General features: G+C 34.6%; 2 protein-coding genes across 2 annotated transcripts; one reads left to right on the forward strand and one right to left on the reverse strand.

Annotated features, from left to right (window-relative positions):
- The first annotated feature begins 21,373 nt into the window (after positions 1-21,373).
- Positions 21,374-21,721, forward strand: LOC108468207 (josephin-like protein). Its single transcript, XM_017769098.1, has one exon. The coding sequence runs from the start codon at positions 21,374-21,376 to the stop codon at positions 21,719-21,721; it is 348 nt and encodes a 115-aa protein (XP_017624587.1).
- Positions 21,722-24,093: 2,372 nt separating this feature from the next.
- On the reverse strand, positions 24,094-26,895 carry LOC108467519 (26S proteasome non-ATPase regulatory subunit 7 homolog B-like). The gene is made up of 8 exons (XM_017768161.2): positions 26,508-26,895; positions 26,178-26,270; positions 25,969-26,059; positions 25,793-25,937; positions 25,531-25,606; positions 25,388-25,446; positions 24,686-25,244; positions 24,094-24,596 (listed from the first exon to the last, which is right to left on the reverse strand). The coding sequence occupies exons 1-7, from the start codon at positions 26,692-26,694 to the stop codon at positions 25,113-25,115; spliced, it is 783 nt and encodes a 260-aa protein (XP_017623650.1). The 5' UTR covers positions 26,695-26,895; the 3' UTR covers positions 24,094-24,596; positions 24,686-25,112.
- Positions 26,896-27,647: the final 752 nt, after the last annotated feature.

The following is a 27,647-nucleotide window of genomic DNA, read 5'->3' on the forward strand; positions in this document are numbered from 1 at the left end:
AGGTTGAAGAAATTTCAACTGAAACTTAATCCAGCAAAATGTACCTTCGGGGCTAGGTCAGGGAAACTGCTAGGATTCGTAGTCAGTAAAAAGGGGATTGAGATTGACCCAGATAAAGTCAAGGCCAAACAAGAGTTACCTCCGCCGCGTACTCAAAAGGAAGTTCAAGGATTCTTAGGGAGACTAAATTACATCGCTCGATTCATTTCACAACTAACCGAGAAATGTGACCCCATATTTTGTCTCCTTAAGAAACACAACCTTAGTGTTTGGGACGAGGAGTGCCAGAAGACTTTTGACAAGGTTAAGTAATATTTGTCTAATGCTCCAGTGTTGACACCACCTAGTCCAGATAAGCCACTGATACTGTATTTAGTGGTATTTGAAAATTCTATGAGATGTGTACCTGGCTAACACAATGAGTCAGGAAGGAAAGAAAAAGCGATATATTACCTCAGTAAGAAGTTCACTGAGTGTGAGATGAGATACTCACCAATTGAAAAGTTGTGTTACGTTTTAATCTGGACAACCCGAAGACTGAGACAATACATGTTATACCACACAACTTGGCTGATCTCTAAAATGGATCCTCTGAAGTACTTGATGGAGTCGACTGCTTTGAATGGGAGAATGGCCCGATGACAAATTCTACTTTCTGAATTCGATATAGTCTATGTGAACCAGAAGGCTGTAAAAGGTAGTGCAATAGCAGATTTTCTAGCCAGTAGAGCTCTAGAAGACTACGAGCCTCTAAACTTTGACTTTCCAAATGAAGATCTAATTTACGTGGCAACCACTGAAGAAGAAAATCAAGAAGGTCATCCTTGGAAGCTAAGCTTCGATGGAGCATTAAATGTAACACCCCAAACCCGGCCTAGAAGTTATGGCTGGATCCGGCATGCCACATTAAAAACGTAAAAAAAAAATTTCCATTCTAAGTCCAGAAAATCGTACCTGATGTTCAAAAGATTAATTCATTAAGGATTAAAATGAATGGAAGCTGTGCACCAGGTAGGAAACCGGAAAAGAGGTGGTGAGTCCATCGGACTGCTTAAGTACCAAGCTCCCTTCGGATCCAATCCTAGACATGCATACTGCCATTGCCACACCTTAACGTCATGGATATTTCTAGGAAACCGATTTGATTAAGTCATTTTTAGGAAAAGTGATTAATTTTGGAAAATACTTTCATTGCGGAAGCTTTGCTTGTTGTCGTGTTATTTTGAAATCAACTGTTGTTTTTGAAAACGCTCCCTAAAGCTATCCAGTTTCAACAGTTAAAATAAGTAATACCTATCTTAGTAATACATATTAAAACCATCAAAAATAAATAAGCGGCCTTATTACATTTAAAAGCCCAAAACCTCAAACGTAATTAAAAGGATGTCCAGTTCACGAAGAAAATCAAACTTTCGAGCGGTGGCCACTCAATTCCCTCACGACTCCAAGCCCACTATGGTTGGGGATTTCTGCGTGGATGAAAATAAAAGGGTGAGTTTGGGAAACTCAGGTGTAAGGAAACCCCATTCAAAGTCCAAGTCACTCAAGCCCATTGGGCCTAAGCCCATTCAGTAACAGTGGTCTGGGCGAGCCCTTTTCAGATTATAATAAACCGGGCCTTAGCCCTTATTCAGATAACAAGATGGCCCATAGGCCCATTTCAAAATACATGCAACATCAAGAAACATATGCAAGCCCATTTGGGTAGCAGTGGTACTTGGGCGAGCCCTTTTAGATTACAATAAACTGGGCCTTAGCCCTTATTCAGATAACAAGATGGCCCATAGGCCCATTTCAAAATACATGCAACATCAAGAAGCATATGCAAGCCCATTTGGGAGACTACTCAACCCACCAACCACTACACTCCACCCGTACCCACCATACACTCCATGTGGGGAATAGCTCAACCCACCCAAATTTAACACTCCACGATTGCTTGACCTTCTTTGCTCGATTATCATAGAATTGAGGCAAAGCCTCCAAGACGTGGACAAGCCACTTTCAAGACTTCCTCGTCAATATCCCAATCCCATGCATCGATAATAACAACATGGCATGCAATAAATAACAACAATCAAACATGCATTTAGGTCAATTTAACCTAGGGGTATTTCGGTAAATTTGCACCTAGGGGTATAACAATAATTTTCCATACATAGGGTATTATAGTAATTTAGCTGCTTTTAGGGTTTTTCATGCATATTCCTACTTTTCACGTACTAATGTAATCACGCATCGAGGGTTCTTACCGAATTGGGCCGTTGGTCTATCATTCCAATTTTGGCCCATTAAGCCCAAAAATATCGAGGGCACGTAAATCATGCACTTTGCGGTCCAAACATTGCAGCTTACCAAAAACATTAATCGATTTACCTCACGAGCATTCGCACACTCGCAAATCTACAAAATACCGGTTTTCGGCATTTCGGCTTTTCAGCTTTTGCCGATCTAGACTAAGAAAGAGGGTGTTAGTTACACACATGTTTGCGACGATATGCTGACGAGATCCGCACACAAACCGCCTACAATTGGATTACTAACACGTTAATGTAACTATTCAAATACAAACTACATATTAACCCCTTACAATATTCGGCCAACCACACCTACAGATCATTGTAAGCTTATAAGAAAACAATAAGCAACTCATTAACAAATTTTTGTCAATGTTTACCACATAATCATAATTTCACTGCAAGCTGTCTTCCTGAGCAACAGTTACTAAATCATTTATAACTGGAGCTAAAAAACTCCAAATCAAGTTCCGCTAATTTTCCTTGAAAATAGACTCATATATCTTCTATTCATAAAATTTTTAGAATTTTTGGTTTAGCCAATCAATACCAGATTTTTCTCAAAGTTTCCCATGTTTCACTGTTTGACTAATCTGACTACTCTTCATTACGAATAAAATTTCTCATTGTACAGAATTTAAAATATGTTCTTGTTTATTTCATTAGAAACTAGACTCAATAAGCTTTAATTACATAATTTATTCACCTTCTAACTCATCTCCCACAATTTATGGTGATTTTCCAAAGTCACGTTACTGCTGCTGTCCCAAGCAGATTTATTACCAAATCACTCTTTCATACACCTATCTTGCATGCATGTTATTTAAAATGTATATCACCAATCAATCATCACATATCTATGATTTTACTTAAGCATAATCTCTATTTCATCATTTCAAAGCACAACATGTTAGCCGATTTTTCCTTTAGCATCTAAGGCACATGCATGCTCATTTGTTTGGCTCAACTTCACATATCTTCCATTTTCATCAAAAGAACATGAAACAACAACCATTTCCTTCATTTTAATTCATGACCAAATGCTCACAACACAACCAAAAATCAAAATATACTTCAAGAGTTAAGGTAGAATCAAGAAGAACTCATGAACCTCAAAATAAAAGCAAGGTACCAAGAACTTACCTTCAATTTTCCTCCTCCTAATGACCGAATACTCAAGAGTTTTCTCCTCTCCTTTCTCTTCTCTAACTTTCAGCTATGATGAACAAAGATGGACAAAACTTTGTTCTTTTCACCCCTTTTTCTTTTAATAAAACTTCATATTTCATCCATTTAATTCTTTAATACAAAAGACATGATATTCTTATCATGAAACATTTACCTAACCCATTATCATGGAACATTTACCTAACCTATTATCATGAAACATTTACCTAACCCATTATCATGGAATATTTACCTAACCTATTATCAATTTATATCAATTTGTACCATAAATTATGGATATCAAGTGTACATTTTGTCTACAACAACATGATGGCTGGCCACTTCATGTAAAATGGGAGGTTTGTCATGTAAATCCTCCTATTTTGCACTCCTATTTATTTGGCCACTTCAATTTAGCCTATAGCATTTTCAAACATTTTCACATAGGTCCTATTTCATAATTTCACCCCTTTTCTTATGGAACAAAATTAACTAAAATTGCGGGTTCTATCTTAAGCTTGGGCTTTCTAGAGGCCCACTAACATAATTAAACCTATGCCAACATCCACAGATTCTCGAAAATTGGGCGTTACAACTCTACCCTCCTTAAAGAAATTTCGTCCTCGAAATTTACCTAATCAAACAGATGAGGGTATTCTTTGTTGCATCGTCTCTTCGGCTCTCAAACTCGAATTTTCCCTTTCTTAACTTGTTGAAAACGAGCGACCAAAGACTCATCGTTCAACTATTTTTCCTTAATCTGATCCACCCAGGTTGGCCTCACTTGCAACTCAGCCAACAGACTTCCATCATCATACAGACTCAAACGAGCAGACATTGCTCTCAGATCAGATACAAATCTACGACTTAGAGCATCGGCTACCACATTAGCCTTGCTTGGGTGATACTCGATCGAACAGTCATAATCCCTAAGCAACTCAATCCATCTCCTTTGCCTAAGGTTCAGCTCCTTCTGAGTCAACAAATACTTAAGACTCTTATGGTCAGTGTATATAATACACCTTTCTCCGTACAAGAAATGTCTCCAAATCTTAAGTGCAAATATCACTGCTGCCAACTCTAAATCATGAGTCAAATAGTTTCCCTCATGAGGCTTAAGCTATCGTGGTGCATATGCGACCACCTTACCCTCTTGCATTAACACGCAATCCAAACCCACGTGTGATGCGTCATTGCACCTGATAAAATCATTCCTGGACTCGGCTAAATTAACACAAGTGCTTGATCGTAACTTTCTTCAACTTCTCAAAAGCTTCCTGCTGTTTCTTAGTCCATACAAAGCGGTACTCCTTTCCTTATGTGTTTTGTCGAGGTGCTGCCATCACGAAAAACCTTCCACAAACCTTTTATAGTATCCCCGCGGTCCTAGGAAACTCCATATTTCGACATCGACCTAGGCGGCTTCTACTCCAAAATCGCTTCAATTTTTCGAGGTCCACCTTAATCCCTCGGCAGAGACCGCATGTCCTAAGAAGGCTACCTCCTCAACCAAAGTTCGACTTGCTGAACTTTACAAAGAGTTCCTTCTCCTTAACACTCATGAGACTATACGGAGATGCTCATCATGTTTCACTTGGTTTGAGAATATACCGGGATATCGTCAATAAAGACGACTATGAACCGATCCAAACATGTTTGGAACACACGATTCATCGATCCATAAACGCCAGAGAGCATTAAATCGGTCCAAATGGCATAACCAGAAACTCGTAATGACCATACCGAGTCCTGAATGTCGTCTTTTGGATATCTGCCTCCTTGACCCTTAACTGATGATATCCAGATCGAAGGTCAATCTTGGAAAATACAGAACCTCCTCTAAGCTAGTCGAACAGATCGTCAATCCTTGGCAGTGGATACTTATTCTTAATCGTCAGTTTGTTCAACTAGCGATAATCAATGCACATCTGCATTACCATCCTTCTTTTTCACGAATAACACCGGTGCTCCCCATGGAGACACGCTTGGCCTAATAAAGTCCCTATCCAACAACTCTTGAATTTGAACCTTTAACTCCACTAACTCCTTCGGTGCCATCCTATACGGTGCGATGGACACGGGCGCCATTCCAGGCAACAAATCTATTCCAAACTCAACTTCTCGGTTCGGAGGCAATCCTAGAAGCTCCTCCGGAAAAACATCTTGGAACTCCTTTACGGTCCTAACCTTATCCACTGTCAGTCCCTCCACTTCTCACTGACTTACAAATGCCAAATAGACCTCACAACCTTTCTGAATCTACTTTTCGGCTCTTAAAGCCAACACCACATTGAACAAATAATTCCCTTCGCTCACCTATCACTATAAGCTCCTCATCCTTTGTGGTCCTTAACACCATGCGTTTAGCAGCACAATCCAGGGTCGCCTTATGCTTAACAAGCCAGTCCATTCCTAAAATGAGATCAAACTCTCCGAACGGTAAATCCATCAGATCTCTAGGGAAAATCCTACCTTGAGTTTCTAAGGGTACATCCCTATACAGTTTGTCTACCCCAACCGAGTGACCCAAAGGACTTAGTACAGATACCCCACTCACAATCTCCTCAGAGCAGTGCAAGTCACCCATAATCCGTTCTGTGGCCTCCAACCAATATTCCGCCACATTCGGGGCTATACCAGACACGCCCTTAAAGATCTCTGTTAGTTAGCTCAAGTCGTTCGAAATAGATCCCGAACTCCATTGCCGCACTTGCCCCGCAACCCTTTCCGAATCTGAAGCATTGCTCGTGATGGGGCATCATCCTCGGCGCTGCGGCCATAAGACTCTACCTCTATTGCCAGTGGTACCGGTGCATCCACCGTCGACATATGTCTCAAAGACGAAGATCTCGCTCGAGCACTTCCTCGACCCCGTCCACGGCCTCTTGTACTCATATCGTATTATCTTGATTACGAATTTTTATGCATCAATTAATATTCCAGTGTTTGTTACAGATGTTTTATGAATCAGACAGTAGTTCAGAGTTTGTTTTCACAGAATTGAAGTCTAGCTACAGTTTTAGTCTCTTATCAGATTTTCCTATGGTTTTATTATCATCCTATCTAGAGTGTCCTAGTAGGGTTTCAGTACAGACAGATAATTCAGGAAAATATTCAGAAAAATTCAGAATACTTACAGACTTGAGCCGGGGATTCGGAATGCAACCTTCTAAAGATCTAAATTTTAAAAATCGCGTTTTTCGCAATCTTTATAAAATTTTTGTTTTCGAAGATCTAAATTTTGTAAACCCATTCCACAGCTGAGTTGTTGTAACTGGGCTCTGATACCACTAAATGTAACACCCCAAACCCGGCCTAGAAGTTATGGCCGGATCCGGCATGCCACATTAAAAACGTAAAAAAAAAAAATTTCCATTCTAAGTCCAGAAAATCGTACCTGATGTTCAAAAGATTAATTCATTAAGGATTAAAATGAATGGAAGTCGTGCACCGTAGGAAACCGGAAAAGAGGTGGTGAGTCCATCTGACCGCTAATACCAAGCTCCTTCGGATCCAATCCTAGACATGCATATCGCCATTGCCACACCTTAACGTCATGGATATTTCTAGAAACTGATTTGATTAAGTCATTTTAGGAAAAGTGATTAATTTTGGAAAATACTTTCATTGCGGAAGCTTTGCTTGTTGTCGTGTTATTTTGAAATCAACTGTTGTTTTTGAAAACGCGCCTAAAGCTATCCAGTTTCAATAGTTAAAATAAGTAATACCTATCTTAGTAATACATATTAAAACCATAAAAATAAATAAGCGGCCTTATTACATTTAAAAGCCCAAAACCTCAAACGTAATTAAAAGGATGTCCAGTTCACCGAAGAAAATCAAACTTTCGAGCGGTGGCCACTCCGAATTCCCTCACGACTTCAAGCCCACTATGGTTGGGGATTTCTGCGTGGATGAAAATAAAAGGGTGAGTTTGGGGAAACTCGTGTGTAAGGAAACCCCATTCAAAGTCCAAGTCACTCAAGCCCATTGGGCCTAAGCCCATTCAGTAATAAATGGTATTGGGCGAGCCCTTTTGATTACAATAAAGCGGGCCTTAGCCCTTATTCAGATAACAATATAGCCCATAGGCCCATTTCAAAATACATGCAACATCGGTAAACATATGCAAGCCCATTTGGGTAATAGTGGTCTTGGGCGAGCCCTTTTCAGATTATAATAAAGCGGGCCTTAGCCCTTATTCAGATAACAAGATGGCCCATAGGCCCATTTCAAAATACATGCAACATCGTAAGCATATGCAAGCCCATTTGGGAAGACTACTCAACCCACCAACCACTACACTCCACCCGTACCACCATACACTCCATGTGGGAATAGCTCAACCCACCCATTTAACACTCCACGATTGCTTGCCTTGTCGCTCGATTATCGATAAATTGAGGCAAAGCCTCCAAGACGTGGACAAGCCACTTTCAATTACTTCTTCCGTCAATATCCCAATCCCATGCATCGATAATAACAACATGGCATGCAATAAATAACAACAATCAAACATGCATTTAGGTCAATTTAACCTAGGGGTATTTGGTAATTTTGCACCTAGGGGTATAACAGTAATTTTCCATATATAGGGGTATTATAGTAATTTAGCTGCTTTTAGGGTTTTCATGCATATTCCTACTTTTCACGTACTAATGTAATCACGCATCGAGGGTTCTTATCAATTGGGCCCGTTGGTCCATCATTCCGATTTTGGCCCATTAAGCCCAAAAATATCGAGGCACGTAAATCATGCACTTTGCGGTCAAACATTGCAGCTTACCAAAAACATTAATCGATTTACCTCACGAGCATTCGACTTTTTCGCAAATCTACAAAATACCGGTTTTCGGCATTTCGGCTTTTCGGCTTTTGCCGATCTAGACTAAGAAAGAGGGTGTTAGTTACACACATGTTTGCGACGATATGCTGACGAGATCCGCACACAAACCGCCTACAATTGGATTACTAACACCTTAATGTAACTATTCAAATACAAACTACATATTAACCCCTTACAATATTCGGCCAACCACACCTACAGATCATTGTAAGCTTATAAGAAAACAATAAGCAACTCATTAACAAATTTTTGTCAATGTTTACCACATAATCATAATTTCACTGCAAGCTATCTTCCTGAGCAACAGTTACTAAATCATTTATAACTGGAGCTAAAAAACTCCAAATCAAGTTCCGCTAATTTTCCTTGAAAATAGACTCATATATCTTCTATCCATAAAATTTTTAGAATTTTTGGTTTAGCCAATCAATACCAGATTTTTCTCAAAGTTTCCCATGTTTCACTGTTTGACTAATCTGACTACTCTTCATTACGAATCAAATTTCTCATTGTACAGAATTTAAAATATGTTCTTGTTTATTTCATTAGAAACTAGACTCAATAAGCTTTAATTACATAATTTATTCACCTTCTAACTCATCTCCCACAATTTATGGTGATTTTCCAAAGTCACGTTACTGCTGCTGTCCCAAGCAGATTTATTACCAAATCACTCTTTCATACACCTATCTTGCATGCATGTTATTTAAACATGTATATCACCAATCAATCATCACATATCTATGATTTTTACTTAAGCATAATCTCTATTTCATCATTTCAAAGCACAACATGTTAGCCGATTTTTCCCTTTAGCATCTAAGGCACATGCATGCTCATTTGTTTGGCTCAACTTCACATATCTTCCATTTTTCATCAAAAGAACATGAAACAACAACCATTTCCTTCATTTTAATTCATGACCAAATGCTCACAACACAACCAAAAATCAAAATATACTTCAAGAGTTAAGGTAGAATCAAGAAGAACTCATGAACCTCAAAATAAAAGCAAGGTACCAAGAACTTACCTTCAATTTTCCTCCTCCTAATGACCGAATACTCAAGAGTTTTCTCCTCTCCTTTCTCTTCTCTAACTTTCAGCTATGATGAACAAAGATGGACAAAACTTTGTTCTTTTCACCCCTTTTTCTTTTAATAAAACTTCATATTTCATCCATTTAATTCTTTAATACAAAAGACATGATATTCTTATCATGAAACATTTACCTAACCCATTATCATGGAACATTTACCTAACCTATTATCATGAAACATTTACCTAACCCATTATCATGGAATATTTACCTAACCTATTATCAATTTATATCAATTTGTACCATAAATTATGGATATCAAGTGTACATTTTGTCTACAACAACATGATGGCTGGCCACTTCATGTAAAATGGGAGGTTTGTCATGTAAATCCTCCTATTTTGCACTCCTATTTATTTGGCCACTTCAATTTAGCCTATAGCATTTTCAAACATTTTCACATAGGTCCTATTTCATAATTTCACCCCCTTTTTCTTATGGAACAAAAATTAACTAAAATTGCCGGGTTCTATCTTAAGCTTGGGCTTTCTAGAGGCCCACTAACATAATTAAACCTATGCCAACAGTCACAGGATTCTCGAAAATTGGGGCGTTACATTAAATGCTATGGGTAACAGAATTGGGGCAGTCTTGGTATCCCCAAACGGAGACCATTATCCCTTCACTTGTAAATTGGATTTTGACTGTACAAATAATATGGCCGAATACGAAGCATGCATCATGGGAATTCGCGCAGCTATAGAACGTAAAATCAAGGTGTTAGAGGTATATGGAGATTCCGTACTAGTGATTTATCAACTCAAAGGAAAATGGGAGACGAGAGACCCCAAGTTGATCAATTACTGAAGTCTGATCCTTGAATTAATTAAAGAAATTGATGATATTGTCTTCTGCTACCTCCCGCGAGAAGAAAATCAGATGGCTGACGCCCTAGCAACTTTAGCTTCTATGATCAAGGTGAACAAACAAAAGGATGTGAAACCAATTTAAATGAGTATTTACGAGGCTCCAGCTCATTTTTACAACATCGAAAAAGAAGAAAAAAAGGATAATCATCCTTGGTACCACGATATACTGTGATATGTGAAGAATCATAAGTACCCTGATCAAGCTACTGAGAACGACAAAAGGACGTTGAGAAGACCGGCCAGCGATTACATCTTAGACGGAGAGATCCTCTACAAAAGAAGGAAGGATCAGGTGCTATTAAGATGTGTGGACGCTATAGAAGCTAAGAAAATCTTGGAAGAAGTCTATGAGGGCATCTGTGGAACACACGCTAATGGTTTTACAATGGCCAGGAAAATTATGAGGTTTGGTTATTATTGGTCCACCATGGAAAGAGACTGTATTAACTACGCCAAAAGATGTCATAAGTGCCAAATCTCTGGAGACAAGATTCATGTGCCTTCTTCACTTCTGTATGTTATGACTTCTCCATGGCCTTTCTCGATGTGGGGCATGGATGTGATTGGGCCAATTTCGTTAAAAGCTTCAAATGGGTATCGATTCATCTTTGTGGTCATCGATTACTTCACCAAGTGGGTAGAGGCCACTTAATATGCCAATGTTACAAAATCGGCAGTTAGCAAGTTCCTGAAAAAGGAAATTATCTGTCGATATGGAATGCCAGAAAAGATCATATCTGACAATGCATTGAATTTGAACAACAGCACGATAGCAGAGGTCTGCAGTCAGTTCAAGATCAGGCACCACAACTCGTCACCGTATCGCCCGAAGATGAGCAGTGCAGTCGAGGCAGCCAATAAGAACATCAAGAAGATTATGGGAAAGATGATTGGAACTTATAAAGATTGGCATGAGAAGTTACCATTCGCCCTTTATGCTTATCGAACATCTATCAGGACCTCTATCGGAGCAACGCCTTTCTCATTGGTTTATGGAATGGAGGCAGTCTTACCCATCGAAGTCGAGATTCCTTCCCTCAGAGTTTTGGCAAAAGTGAAGTTGGATGAAACAGAATGGATCCAGTCTCGATACGATCAGTTGAATTTGATTGAAGAAAAAAGGCTAAGAGCTATCCGTCATGGTCAGATGTACCAAAACGGATGATGCAAGCTTACAACAAAAAGGTTCATCTTAGAGCATTCCACAAGGGAGACCTAGTATTAAAAAAGATCCTGCCTATACAAAAGGATTTCAAAGGAAAATGGATGCTGAATTGGGAAGGACCTTATGTGGTGAAGAAGGCTTTTTCTGGAAGAGCGTTGATATTGACCGAAATGGATGGCAAGACTTTACCCAATCCTGTGAATTCAGATTCGGTTAAAAAATACTTCGCCTAAAAAAAAGGGAGAGGCTAGGGTGAAAACTCGCAAAAAGCACATTAAGACCAAAGGGATTTGAATTGAAAACTCGTAAAGGGCGATTCAAGTTTTGATCAAAGACGGGGCATGCGGTAGTCTTGCGATGCCTGAATTAACAAGTCAGAGAGATGTTACGTCTTAGGGCATCAATAAGAGTACGCTAGATCCCCTAAACACATATTGAGCTCAAAAAAGGGTCCTCAAGAAGTTCGTACAAAGAAGCTCATGCTGCGATATCTGGGACACCTATTTTCCTTTTACTCATTTTGTATTCCAGCAATGTTTGTTGTCTGTGATTAATCTATTCCCTTCAAATTTTGTTTTTGACAAATTTCAAGTTTTGTCATTGTTATGATCTTTTTCAAGCATTTTGCATCGAAATGATGATTAATGGACTAATGACACTTTCACAAAAGGAGTTCTGCATATTACTCTGAAAGTCTCTAAATAGTACAGGAACTTGAAACAGGGCTATTATTTAGAACTAATCAAACCTAAGGATTGGAGATACTTGAGAAAGAAGAGTTTAAATTGGGTCTACCCCTTCAAGTTTTCTGTCTAAGAACTAAGCTGAACAAGAAAATAGGATATTGTTTCAATGATAGAACCTTGATGAACAAAGAGTAATGGCAACCCAAATATTAAAAAGGGGTCATTCTCATAACATGTTGCACTCATGCATTTATAGATCATTCATAAAACATCTAGTTAGGTGCATTCGATTCATTTCGATCATAGTATCCTAATTATTTGGCATAAGCATAGATACATGAAACCGACTTTACAGGTCATGTCCCTAGATCGGTGAATTTGTAAGCCTTAACCCCCTAAGTATTAGGGTAACAGGTTGAATTATAGATCTTATCTCCCTAAGCAGTAGCGGAGCAAATCGAAGAAGGTGAGCCTTAACCCCCTAAGTAGTAGGGTAACAGGCTAAAAATTACAGATCTTATCACCCTAAGCAGTAGGGAAACAGATTGAATTCACTAGCCTTGACCCCTTAAGCAGTAAGGGTAACAGGCAAAAAATTATAGATCTTATCTCCCTAAACAGTAGCGGAGTAGATCGAAGACAGTAAGCCTTGACCCCTTAAGCAGTAAGGGTAACAGGAAGAAAATTACAGATCTCATCTCCCTAAGTAGTAGCAGAGTAGATCGAAGACAGTAAGCCTTGACCCCTTAAGCAGTAAGGTAACAGGCTAAAAATTACAGATCTCATCTCCCTAAGTAGTAGCGGAGCAGATCGAAGACAGTAAGCCTTGACCCCCTAAGCAGTTGGGTAACAGGCTGAAAATTACAGATCTCATCTCCCTAAGCAGTAGCGGAGCAGATCAAAAACAGTGAGCGTTAACCCCCTAAGTAGTAGGGTAATAGGCTAAAAATTACAGATCTTATCACCCTAAGCAGTAGGGAAACAGATCGAATTCACTAGCCTTGACCCCCTAAGCAGTAGGGTAACAGGCAAAAAATTACAGATCTCATCTCCCTAAGCAGTAGCGAAGTAGATCGAAGACAGTAAGCCTTGACCCCCTAAGCAGTAAGGGTAACAGGTAAAAAATTACAGATCTCATCTCCCTAAGCAGTAGCAGAGCAGATTGAAGACAGTAAGCCTTGACCCCCTAAGCAGTAGGGTAACAGGCTGAAAATTACAGATCTCATCTCCCTAAGCAGTAGCGGAGCAAATCGAAGATAGTAAGCCTTGACCCCCTAAGTAGTAGGGTAACAGGCTGAAAATTATAGATCTCATCTCCCTAAGCAGTAGCAGAGCAGATCGAAGACAGTAAGTCTTGACCCCTTAAATAGTAGGGTAACAGGCAGAAAATTACAGATCTTACCTCCTTAAGCAATAGTGGAGTAGATCAAATACAGGAAAACCTTAACCCCCTAAGCAATAGGGTAACAGGTTGGGAATCACAGATCTTATCACCCTAAGCAGTAGGGGAACATATCAAAGACGATGAGCCTTAACCCCCTAAGCAATAGGGTAACAGGCTGGAAATTCATAGATTTTATCTCCCTGAAGTTACAGTGGAGCAGATTGAAGATAGCAAATCTTATTCCCCTGAAGTTACAGTGGACCAGATTGAAGCTATGAATAAACAAGTCTTATCTCTCTGAAGTTGCAGTAGAGCAGATCAAAACAAACTTTATCTCTCCAAAGTTGCAGCGGAGCGGTGGAGCAGATTAAAGCAACAAGATGCAGTGGGCTGAACGAGGCTACCTAAAGAAGAGAAGCGCTAGAAAAGTCGAGACTCGGCAAGACCGGGCAAAATTGGCCCCTAAGATCCGCGTGTTTTTGGAAAATGGAGAATTTGCGTGCGTGGTCCTTCCTCCTTTTTATTACTTTGTAATCAAGTTTTTTGATTTTTTCAATTTTGGCCCCGAATTTTGCCTGGATTCTAGTTCGGTCCCTACTGAAACTGTTTGTTTTGGGGGGAAGGGGGTTATTTCCCTTTTGGTCCCCCTATGTTATGCGCGTGTTCAGATAGGTCCTCCTTTTTCTTTTTATTTTGAATTTCCCTTCAAACTTTCGGTTTTAAATTCAATTTAATCCTTTTTCGTTATTTTGATATTTTATTATTAAAACTAAGTGATTTTATCATTTTACTTATTATTATTTTTTTTCATTACTATTATTTTTAGTTATATTATCATTATTATTCTTACTATTATTATTATTACTACTACTATTATTTTTATTAACATATTATTATTTCCTATTTTTATATATATTATTATTGTTATTAACATATATTATTATTATTAATGTACTATTATTTTCTATTATTATTATTATTATTACTAATATCACTATTATCATTTTTATCACCATCATTATTTTTATTTATTATTTCATTATTATTTATTTATTCTTACCTTTTTTTAGCTCCAAGCCTTAGATTATTTATTACTATTATTATTAATATTGTTGACATTATTTTTAAACCATTTTATGTACTATATGTTTACATGTTTATTTACTTTTGTTTTAATTTTGTAGTTTTCCTTACTATTGATAATCAGTTTGCTTATCTTATTTATCCATTTATTATATTCTCGTATTCCTTATTGTCATTCGTGTTAGTGCATTCATCGTTTTGTTATGCATATTATCATCGTGATTTCTTTTTATATTTACAACGAATTGGTGTTACATTAATTTTACTTGAGGCATAAAAAAGGTTTCTAATAAAGGCAATATTTCGTATTTAGAAATTCGAGAAATTGTGCCCTAACTTACTGAGTTTCAATTTTTCTTGTTTAACCTAAATAACAACATATTCTTTTAAATCGTAATACGGGTTTTCAAATAAAAGTGCTTATTCTCGGAGATACGAGATGTTGTGTCCTAACTTACTGGATATGACATCTTGTTACCTCGAGATGAGATTTTTGCAAACAAAGGCAATATTCGGTATTTGGCAGTTCGAGATATCGTGCCCTAACTTACTGGGTTTCGATTTTTCTCGTTTACTCTAAATAATTGAATACCCTTTTAAAAAGTTAAAATACACGAATTTTAAATAAAAGGCAAGCTCATTCTCAAAAGTTCGAGATGTCGTGTCCTAATTTACTGGATGTGACATTTTATCACTTTGAGACGAGAAGGTCTTTAACGTTTGAGTGTTTTTTTTTTTTACAAAAGAGGGATTGTATTTCAAAGTCATTCAAGTTTTCAATTTTCGACACTTAGACACTAATTAATCAACTAGGTACCAATTTTTGGGCGTGACGAGGGTGCTAATCCTTCCTCGTGTGTAACCGACTCCCGAACCCATTTTTTTGAATTTCGTGGACCAAAATCGTTGTTTAAATAAATCAAAACATTTCTTAAAAACAACCACTTTTACGAGGTGACCCGATCACACCTCATCAAAAAGGATTGGTGGCGACTCCTCTGTTCGTTTTCATTTTCAAAATAAAAAGTCGACCCCCGTTTTTCAAAAAAATGTTTTCGACAGACACAATTTCCGATATCACAAATTTGACCATCATAATAAACAATGTGCATTTTCACCCCTCTCCTACCACGTCACCTAAAAACTCTTTATGCAAGAAGTGTTTTTGCCACATCACTTAATTTTGCCTTCTAATACAATATTAATACTACTATGTTGTACTAATACTGAATTTTGCAAATAAATGGGGTTGATTCCAATATAGTGCACTTAGTCACCAAAAGTCGATAAATGATTATGTGCAAATATTTTATATTTAAAAAAATATTAATTAATTAAATATATTTTTAATTTAAATACAATAAATCCGTACTATATAAGTACTAATTTACACTATATTATTAATTAAAAGTATATGAATTATTTTATATGTTAAATATTATATAACTAATTATTAAATTCAAAATTGACAGATTTTGATGGCTCTTAATATTATAATTAATTTATACATTAATAAATGGCTTAAAATTAGTAAATATATATAATACTGATCTCGATCGAGTACATTGTCATATTTGCAATGAACCAGTTCGATCATCCTTTAATTACAAACAAACATCTGACACAAAGGAGATTTCTGTCAAATGGATTTATTTCTATAATTATATATGTTTTTATGTGAAGAAAATATAAAACTGTGGAAATATTGGGATATTCCATGAATATGCTTTCCTTTGCTTGTTTTGGTACAGTTTGAAATAATCTTTGTGTGTTCTTTTTCTTTAAGAAATTAACTTATTAATTGAGTAAGACATCTGTTAGCTTCAATTTATAAAGGAAATAAATTGACCATTGGATCTGGCATTGTTTCTCCTTTACATTCCAATTGTGTTGGTTTTTTTTGGAAATAAAATCTGGAGTTGCGTATAGAGACAAATCAAGCTTGGTTTTCAAGTGGATATGCTCGGAATAGAATCAAACCTTGAATTGCCTTGTTGGATAACACATGCAATTTGATTTCAAGTGGATAATCATGTCTCATTTTTTTTTTATAAAAAATTATATTAATCCTGTGAGGTTTATGCCAAATCATATATTAAGGTCAAATCCATGCATGGATTGATAAACTTTAAGGCTTAAGCCTTAGCTCAGCCCACTTTTTGGCCTAAAACCAAGAAGACTTGGATTTATGATCGAAAACAGTGATGTTCCATTGCTTATCTCACGTGGAACTCATTTCGGATTTATAAATTACATTTACTTTTTAAAAGGAAATTCGTTAATTTATTCTGAGACTATATATTTTGAGAAAGAAACAATAAAGGTTTTAATCTGATAATTAAATGAACGTTATACTACATTAACAATTAACTTTGTCACAATTCAAATAAACAATTTTAGAGTGATTGTAAGCTCTTAATACGGTAAGTCCAGGAAGGTCCAACGCGACAAAAAAAAAATCAACAAAAGAATCTAGTATCCACCAAATTGAATATGACAACGATAAAACCATTCTTAAAATTATTTGCAAAAGCTAGACTAAATGCATGAGTAAGACTAAAAAATGTGCAACGGAAGTAGACAAAAACTTTTAAAACTGAATATTTATTAAACAATGAAAAATAATATATATATATATATATATATATATATATATATATATAATTTAAGACAACACAAGTCCAAACCGACTCATGAAATCATTTGTTACTCTAAAATATACTCAAAATAGAAATAGATGAAGGCACTAATGAAGAGCTATTCATTTTTCGAATGAAATTATTGATGACGAATGGAGTTTTAGTGACGATAACCATTTGTATTTCTCTTATAATTTTGATATTTCCTCATTTTTGGTATTCCTTCATTATTTTTAATACACCTTTATAATTTTTGATACTCTCTCATAATTTTTGTTATGGTCTTTGAATTTTGGTACAGATTCCAAATGAGAATATGGAAGTTGGAACAAGAAATATAATCTTGAAGTAAAAAAATTTATTTTTGAATATTAATAAATTTCATTGGTATTTTGTAGATGGATAAAAATTGTAACATTTAAATTATTATTTTTTCATGCTATTGTTTGGTACGGAATTTTTCTATGTAATGATAAGGTTTAAAAATATGATAAATTAAATAAATGAAAGAATTTTAATAAGACCAACCAATTTTTTGTCCTTCTTCTTTTTCACTCCTTTATTTTTTGGTATTTCCTCCTAAATTTTAGTATCCTTCAAATATTTTGGTATTTTCTCATAATTTTAATATTTCATTATATTTTTGTGTTCCTTAGAATTTTGGTATAGTCTTAGAAATTTTGTACTTTCTCATATTTTTTGTATTCTCTCATAATATTTTGTATATTCTCATAATTTTTTTACATTTTGGTATTGCATTATAATTTTTTGTAGGTTTCGAAATGAGGTTTTAAAACGAGATATAATTTTGAAGTAAAAAATATAAATTTTGAATATTAAGGAATTTCAATAAGATTTCGTAATGAAAAATATTGGTTAACCTATAAATTACCTTTTTCATGCTAATATTTAGTACTGAATAAATTATATATAATGCTAATTTTTAAAATTTTGAAAGATTAAATAAATTTAACAGTACCAACTAACTTTCGGTAGACTCTCATAATTTTGGTACTCACTCATGTTTTTAGTACTTTCTTATAAGTTTTAGTGTTTCTTCAGAATTTTGGCACACTATTATAATGTTTTGTATTTCTCATAATTTTGGTAAATTTTACTATGGTTTCGAAATGAAGATTTAGAACGAATTATAGTTTTAGAGTAAAAAATATACTATTGTTAATATTAAAAATTTCAATGGAATTTTGTAATGGAAAAATTAGCAACTTTTAAGTTATTGTTTTCTCATGCTAATATTTGGTAATCTTTAAAGTATTAATTTTTCAAATTTATATCTCGAGTATATAAAATTAATAATATTGAAAACTAAATAAATAGAATTTTATAAGATGAACCAATATTTGGTAATTTCTCATAAATTTCGGTTAGATCTATTCATGAATTGGACTATCCGTCCAAGCTTCAAGGTCGCCAATTATGGGAGGGTTTGGTAAAAATATTAGGCCCCAAAAATAGGCTTAGGCAACAAAATTAAGCCTGTTAAAATAAGGATCGAGCTCGGGCTCGGGCTTGAACATTCAAGGCCCTAGCCCGACTTATTTTAAAGTTTATAATACTTTATATTATGAATTTTTATATATTATATAATTTACAACATATTAAAAAAATAAATATATACTAAATATATAATACTACTATAATGTAAACATTAAAATAATGTTAAGATGATTATATAAAATTTAAATAAAATAAAAATTATTAAATACTAAATTAAAATAATATATTACTTTTAAAAAAAATTAAAAATAATATGGTTGTGTCTAAAATGAGTTTGGGTTAGTCTTTTGTAAATATTGACGGACATGAGCAAAATTTTAGGCCCATATTTTAAGTCAAGCCGGGTTTGGATAAACATAAATTATATTAATATCATGCTTAGACCCGATCCGAACTCAACTCAACCCATAAACACTTCTATTTTTGGTACATTCTCTTAATTTTTGGTATTTCATCAGTCTTTTTTATATTCCCTCATAATTTCTAGGACTTTCTCTATATTTTTTTGGTATTTCCTCAAAAATTTTGATATTCTTTCCTAATTTTTAGTATCCTCATTGTTTTTTTATATACCCTCATAAATTTTGATACACAACTTATAGTTTTTTATATTCCCCATTTTTGTTTGCTCTTCCTCGGATTATTTTGGTATTCCTCTTAAATTTTTGGTACTAGTCTCATAATTTTTTATACTTCCTCATTTTTTTTATATTTCCTCATAATTTTTACACTCCCTCATATATTTTTGGTATGCTCTCATAATTTTTGTATTCTTTCATAATTTGTTTTGTATGCTTTCGAAGTAAGGATTTGGGATAAAAAATATATTTTTAGTGAAAAATATTATTTAACATATTAATAAATTTTAAGAAAATTTTGCTAACGGAATGATAATTTTTAAATTATTAATTTTACATACTGGTACTAAAAATATTATATATAAGGATAAATTTAAAAATAGCGAAAATTAAATAAATAAAATAAATTTTATAAAATGAATCAATAGTTGATAATCTCTTATAATTTTATATACTTCCTCATATATTTTTGATATACTCTTAGAATTGTTTGGATTAATATTTTATGGGTATTCCTCTCCCTCATATTTTTTGATATTTCATAATATTTTTTCTGAATTCCATCAAAATTTTATCAAAATTATGAGAGAATATATATATATATATATATATATATATATATATATATGAAAAAAAACATTGGGATTACTTAAAATATGAGGATTTCCAAAATATTGAGGTTGTGCAAAAATTATGTGAGATTACCAAAAAATATGAGGGACTACCAAATATTTATTCGTCTTATAAATTTTGTTTTATTTATTTAATTTTTCATTTTTAAATTTATTAATATATATAACAAATTTTTCATTTTTAAAATTTATTAATATATATATACAAAAAAATTATACCCAAAATTAATTCCGTGCTAAAACTCAGTAAAATTTCTAAGGAGATACAAAAATTATGAAAAATTACTTATAATTATGGAGTATAAAAATTACGTGGAAATATCAAAATTTTCTCAGGAAGTATTGGATACCAGAAATTTTAGAAAGAATAAAAGAAAATTATAAGAAAATTCCAAAAGAATATAAAGGATTTTTCTTTTTTTTTTTTTTTTTTTTTAACAAGGGAGCTTAATGGGAAGCCCTCTAATAAACATGTATTCGAGAAAATGGACCACTTCTATTTCCAGAACAGATCAAAGATTAGAATGGCCAATAAAAGCTAAAAAAGGTAAGCTATGACATTGTACCTCAAATGCAACGCTGCTGCTACAAGGAGTATTTGAGTGCTTGTCCCCTTGTCTTTTCCTTGTTTGTTACTACTACAAAGAGCAGTGAGTGCCTGTCCCCTTTTTCCTCTTTGCGCCTACCAGTCTTCTTCTTACGAACTTACTACGTTGAACTAAACCCTATTATGGAACCCTGAAATCAGAATCTATGAATGATGAACCCTAATTCCGACGAACAATGGCGTATCATATCTTTTTATCTGATGGTGAGTTTGGCTTCATTAATGCGACAATTTTGAAGATAAATAGCAATATTTATACATTCAAACACGGCTGCTGCATGGCTCATGCACGTTTTGTATGTGAAAAATTTTGAAACCTCTGTTGAAAAAGTGGAGTTAAAGAGTTAGCCAAAATGTTCTGTCAACATCTATGGTCACCTCACAAACCCAATTACTCATTCCAATGAATAACTTATCTTTTGTTGCATGATTTTTTTATCTTGAGGCGTGAATCATTTTCCTTATCGCTTTATCTTTTTTTCTTTTTATTTGAGGCGTAAATCACTTTCCATATCGCTTTATCTTTTGACCGATATATATAGAACCAACAAGGAGAGCTCACTTACATAGTGGGCTGAACACTTAATTTAATTACACAAATAATAAAGAATTTTTTATTTAAATTCTCTAAATTATGTATCTCTTTGCAATTTAGAATACTTATAACATTGCAAACTACTAACATAAATACCTAGAAAAACCTTTTTCTACTATCTTCCCAAAATTTCTGTATGTGAAGAAGAAGAAGAAGAAGAAGAAACAAGCAGGTGAGTTTCAATCCAGACATCAACCAAAGGCCAACAATAATGTTTCTGAAAAAAAGGGGCAGTGGCAATTGCAGAAGAAGATCAGGTAACAGAAACAGGATGCTCGTCGTTGGGATGTTTATGTTTAGGCTCGTCAAAAGACCAAGATTTATACCAGCAAAAGCATTGTTGGGGCGTGTCGGAGCTAAAGTTGCAACTGCTTTGCGTTTTGAATCCATTCGAAGGAGCTGTCGGCATAAGGTTTCTTCTTCGAATCTGCCGAGGCCACATTCATTGACGGAATCTACTGAGTCTCATCATGCCGAAGCTATTGAAGATTGCATCCAGTTCTTGAATACTTCTTCATCTTTTTCAAGATCAAACTCGGTTTCTACATGTTCTAGCTAGAATTGCAGTCCTTCTGGGAGAGAAATATATATATATGTGTGTATGTATGTGTAAAAATACCAGATGAAAAAAGTACATTCAGTGTCCGTAGGTTTATTTACATGAACTTCATGGAATAATTTAAGTAACTCCTCGCAATTGCCTGATTATTAGCTGCACAATTTGTGTTAATAGTTTGCAAGGTTAGTAATCTGATATTGTTATATAGTATAAAAAATTTAAATAACTAATTTTTATAACTTATGTAATTGAGTTGGGTGGGAATAGATGGATTACCTATTGGGCTTTATATATGTGGTCAAAATATTTGCACTTAATATGGATTTTGGTGGTGCAATAAATTTTATGTAATTACATAGCTTTACTGAAAAGTTTAGAAATGAAAAAATATGATTTCATGAAAAGTTATTATGTTATGATAAATAGATAACTTATGTTATAAATTATATATTAAGTTATACTTACTTTGATGAAAAACATATAATGTATATATAATACTCAATAATACTATTTTCATTATTTTATTTATAACTTGTAATATCCTAGATGTAAACTTAAAATCTTTTAAGTGTTTTCCACACCTCAAGTTTTTATTCCAAATCCTCTTCATTTTATGACTTGCAACACAAGTTTCCTACAATTTAGTGATGTCCAAGAGAAAAATCTTATGAACCCTTCTATGGCAGGGACTCAATAGAGGGTTGAGCACTTGAACCTGAAGGAATGTTGAAGGAGGTGAATAATTCTCACATACTGCGAATGCCTCTTTAGAAGAAACAAGAAATAAGACAAAAGTATTAGCTTGCGAAACAGCTGTCTACTTATTGCAAATTTGTTAAGAAGCTTCTGTAAGGAATAAATCCAAAGAAATTATGAGCCGAGAAGTAAAAAAGGGGAGTAATATAAACAAAGTGAACTGCCGGGGACAAGTAGACAAACTTATACACACAAAGAGGTCAGCCTGACAACCAACAAAACGTCTAATTACCTGCAAAATGGGCCAATGAATAACAAATGACAGCATGCATACACATTTAATAGACACCTTATGGTAAAACAAATTACACCTAGCTCCAAACAAGTAGAGCAAATATAAGCACCATCTATATTTTTTAACTCCATAGTGGGTGATAAGTAGAAGCGGATTCATCATGCAATTGTGACTTACAAGATTAACCTAATGATTCAGATTCAACTTAAAATCAACAATGATATGTAGCTTTTAGCTAAAATAAATAATGCCTTGCCTAAAATATCAGTTCCCTGTCCCAAGTTTCTTGTCATTCAGGCAGCTCCCTAATGTGCTACCAGTGGCGAATCTAGAGCGGGATAGCATTGCTCTGGCCTTCCATAAAATGTAAAATTATTATTTAAGCTTTTAAATTTTTTTAAAAATTGTAAATTATTAAAGGTAAAATTGTACTTTAGCCCCCTTAAAATTATAAAAATTCGATTTAATTCTTTAAAAATTTATAAAGATATAGACTATAAAAAATTAAAATTTTATTCGATCCCCTAAAAAATTGTTCTGATTTCGCCACCACGTGCTACCATCTCCCTCCCCCGCCCCTCCAAAAAAAAAAAAAAATAGAACAGCAAATCCTATTTCTCATTAACTGAATGACAAATGACAAAGAATTGAAGTGTCCTCACCACTTCATCAGTTGTGGCATTAGTTATATTACACCTTCAATTGGAGCCATTGGTACAATTAAAATAAGATCACCCTCCCCCTCCTCCGTGCACTTTCCTCTTCTGTTTCTAACCAACTTTTATGGGAGCAGTTGATTTGCGGGTGATGGGGTTCTTCCAGGTTGAAAAGGAGTTATTAATACATATCCGAATCAACAGCATCAATATACTTTCAGACTACAAAATCACAATTTATCCAAAGCCAAACTGGAACAAGTCAAAAAAGAAATCCAATAAAACTAGCCAAACTGGAACAAGTCAAAAATGAAATCCAATAAAACTACATTTTTTCTACCTTTAAATCTAACCAACCTGGACTTTTATCTGCATTTCATTGTTTTCTTTTTTTGGTTTGAGTTGGTAACCTGCCCGAGGTTGCCGGACAACAAATAACTAAATTTGTGCCAACCTTAAAACCAGAGAAAGGAATAAGCGATTGGGCCAATGTTTTTAGATTTTCATTTTCTTTGCTTCACTTCGATTCCCAGCTGTAAGTCGACCTCCAGCTTCAGGCCCCGCCAACCATTTTTTATCAACGTTAACATTCTTTTTTTATACTTAGGGAAATGATAAAAATGTAGACAAACTAAATTAGATTCAATATAGAAAAAAGACATAAAAACATGAATTTATCGAATCTAAAAATACTTTAAAGATTTAAAATAAATTATTAAACAAGCTTCTAACAAATCCATGAATTTATAAATATCACATATATTTCTAAATAATTTACATAATTTTTGAAATCTAATCCAAATTCTGAAATACTAGTTCCCAAACGCAACCTTAGAAAATTTTGAGATTACCTTCAGGTATCCTAAAGTGAATTATATGATCAAAACAGATAGAACCCAAACTGCTACGAATTAAATACAATTTTTTTTCTGGGCCCCGGGGGGGGGGGTTGGGTGGGGGAGAACACAGTATCTAAAACTCAAATGATTGGCTTCCACATACTGTATAACGTTAATGGAGGGACACTTCATTACCAGTCTGCAGTTGTATGAAAAACAAAGAGGATAAAATATCATGTTTGGAGCCTGGGGATATCCGACTGATCTAAGGATACAAAATCTCAAGAATGTCAAATCTATGAAACCCAAGATGATATTCAGCTTCAACTGGCAGCTTGGATAGTTGCCGGCTTTGCATCCTCAGCTTTCTCATGTTCTTTGTTTAGCATCTGAAAACCAAATGTTGCCAGTCAAAACACCATCCACATGCTCCAGCATGGTTCTAATATAATGGTGATATTACGAGTTGGTTTCTCACCTTGTTGTTGATCAAGTTATGGAGTGCAATTACACTTCGAATGAGAGACGACAGATACATAACCAACATCATATCATTTGTTTGTAATGCAATAAACGGAAAATCTGGATCAGAACTTCAAAACTTAACAAATATCGCCATCTAATCTGAAAAATGAGCACTTTCAGCAATTTTTGACACTCGTTAATTTTGTATTACCTGCAAAAGCCTTGATTAAATCATTTACGTTTAGGTTTGGCAGTAAGTTGAACACATCCTGTAGTTTTAACATAGCAGACCAGGAGCAAGATGGACACTAACTAGAAAACATTCACAAGTATATATACTCCACTTCATATTCTAGATACATTAAGCTAATCCAGAATATTAAAACCTAAAGTTCATAATTGTAAAATATCTTTAGCTTCATTTTCAGCTTTCACTCAACTTAGTTTAACTGTAAATGGTAAAGTATTTCATGATTCAAAGGAAGCTTCTCATCAATAACAAGATCAAGGTAACCGCGTATCTCCCGTAACCTCGCATCCAAACCCTTCAAAGCTGTGAGTTTCCCTGTGACCTGTAGAAAAGACTAAGGTATATGTACACACTTTTTCTCATTGTTCAAATAGAGCTTCAATTTTCCACAAAACTAAAAGCTTTAATTACGAAGGTATTTAGATTTGACAATAAAATAAGTTGAGACGGAAGTAAAAAAGAAACCTCAGTTGCAAGTGTACTAATTGTTGTATCCTTTACATCCCTAAGCAAGTGTTCCACTCCTGTTTGCAGGTGAAAAAGGGGTTATCTTAACCACAAGGGTAATATCCTGAAAAGATGACACCAAATTTCATCAAATGGCATACCAATCTCCTCAACTTCGTGAGCAGCAATTTCAGATGGAACATGAACAAAAACCTTTTGACTCTTTTGAGTAGCATTCTGCAACATTACTGCTGTATTAGTTCAAATGCTCACCAAATATGAACAAAAGGTGGCACTCTTTAGAGAAAGGTTATTATAGTTGCAGTCTCATTTAACATCCAAAGGGGTGCCTATCTGCCTCAACAGTTTAAGCCCTTCTGGCTACACACACACACACAGAAGGCGCATCCTAATTGTCCATACCTCCTTGACCTCTTCAACATCATAGTAGGCCTTAGTGGGTATCCCCAACTCCTTAGGTTGGACATCAATAATCACCAAGACAGGATTTGGGACATAGCCGAAACACCAAAAGCAGTCAATCAATGGAATGAACTTCAAAATGACATGAAAAGCTAAATAAGAAATGAAACCCAAAAGAATCATACTTGTGGAATAATCTGTGAATGTCTAGATCATTTTCCCGTAATTTTGGGCCAGTGCTATACCAACCAACAACATGCTCCTTGGCTGCAACAGATCTCATAGGTTCAGAAATCCAGAGAAAGAATATAACTTCCCCTCATCCAAAACAAGAAAGGAGAAATAAATAAGAAATTAAAATTGGCCAAGTTGAGAAAAGAGTTACCATTAATCCTTTTGAACATTGAAAACATTGATTCATGGTAGTTGTGGTCAAGGAACCATATACTCGGGTCCTTCTCATCTTCCTCAAAAGGCACTGAAAATTGAATAATAATAATAATAATAATACGGAAATTTAGGTCATGGAACCTAACAAATTGCCTTAAACCCAAACTCAACAGTCCTTAAAGTAAAACCCTAAAACCCAAAATTTAATCTCAAAAGGAGTAATCTTGCATGGATAAGAAGATAAGATTTCAGAAGACAGCATTACGAAATCAGAAATCAAAACAAAGCAGATCTAGAAGGAATTTCCAAGAAACCAAGGGGGAACCTGCATAGCTGTTGGTGACGTCAACGGTGCCTTTGAAGGAGGTGCCAAGAAGGACTCCGATGACGCGCTTACGGGTGTCTTTGGCGACGCGATTGTAGTTGTCCACGATACTGAGGAGAACCAAAGGGTGGACTATCACCTTCTCAATCGGCCGAGACGATATTTGCTGTGTTTTGATCACGTCCATTTCTATTTTAGTCCTTTTCTCTCTCTGCCTTTTCTTCTTGCTTTGCCTTGCCTGCCTTCTTCTCTAATCTCTACTCTGTATTTCTTGCCGCAAAGGAAACCAAATAAACACCGAATCTTCTGCTTGGTTTGCAAAAACTGGTTTTTCAAAATATTGTGAAAAAAAAAATATGGGTAAACCTTACCAAAAATTACTAAACCATTACTAAATTTACATTTTAGGATATTCAACTTTACAAAATTATTATTAAATTATTTAAAATTTTTATTTAAATCACTAAATTATTTAAAAAATTATTTAAGTCATTAAAATATTTTTAAAAAATTATTTAAATTATTAGATTATTAATTTTTTTTTAAAAAACTTCAAGTAGCGAACTCAAAGCAAAAATTTGATAATCAGTAAGATAGATCAGTATTCATCGATAAGTAGAAGAACATTCCTTAAGTTCAAGTCGATTTGACAGTCAATGTCAAAGATTAAAGAAAAAAACTGTTTAGATTTTGATTCGCATATTGGTGGCATTTAAAGCTATTTCTTGAGAAAAATTGAACTTTAGAAAAATACAAACGGTGCGAATAGAGAAGGCCATATAACAACGATTTTAACAGCCCAGTGACTTAAACGAATACTTTTAAATAGTTGAATGACCATTTCGTAACTGTTGAAGTTGAGTGACAAAATGTAAAAGTACTAATAGTTTAGTAACATTGATGCAATTTACCCAAAAAAAATATAGTTTTTTAGTTTTAAGTGAAAATATCACCCAACTATTTTTTTTGTTATTCAACTATGAAAAATTATAAAATGGTCATTCAACTATTTGATTTTTTTTTGATCACCCAACTATTCAAAATTTACCTTTTTTAATCACCCGTTGTTAAATTATTAACCTAAAGAATACTTGACAACTTCTAAAATTGGTATAATAGCAATTTTAACTCTCAACATTT

Source organism: Gossypium arboreum, chromosome 4 (genome assembly GCF_025698485.1).
Source record: "Gossypium arboreum isolate Shixiya-1 chromosome 4, ASM2569848v2, whole genome shotgun sequence".
Taxonomy (NCBI): Eukaryota; Viridiplantae; Streptophyta; class Magnoliopsida; order Malvales; family Malvaceae; genus Gossypium; species Gossypium arboreum.

Excerpts from the sequence above, each read along its gene's own strand:
- LOC108468207 (XM_017769098.1), top strand. The coding sequence starts at position 21,374 with ATGTTTCTGAAAAAAAGGGGCAGTGGCAATTGCAGAAGAAGATCAGGT.
- LOC108467519 (XM_017768161.2), bottom strand. The coding sequence starts at position 26,694 with ATGGACGTGATCAAAACACAGCAAATATCGTCTCGGCCGATTGAGAAG. Across the intron at positions 26,060-26,177 it reads AATGTTCAAAAGGATTAATG|CCAAGGAGCATGTTGTTGGT; the intron begins GTAACTCTTTTC and ends GATCTGTTGCAG. Across the intron at positions 25,245-25,387 it reads TTAGTACACTTGCAACTGAG|GTCACAGGGAAACTCACAGC; the intron begins GTTTCTTTTTTA and ends TCTTTTCTACAG.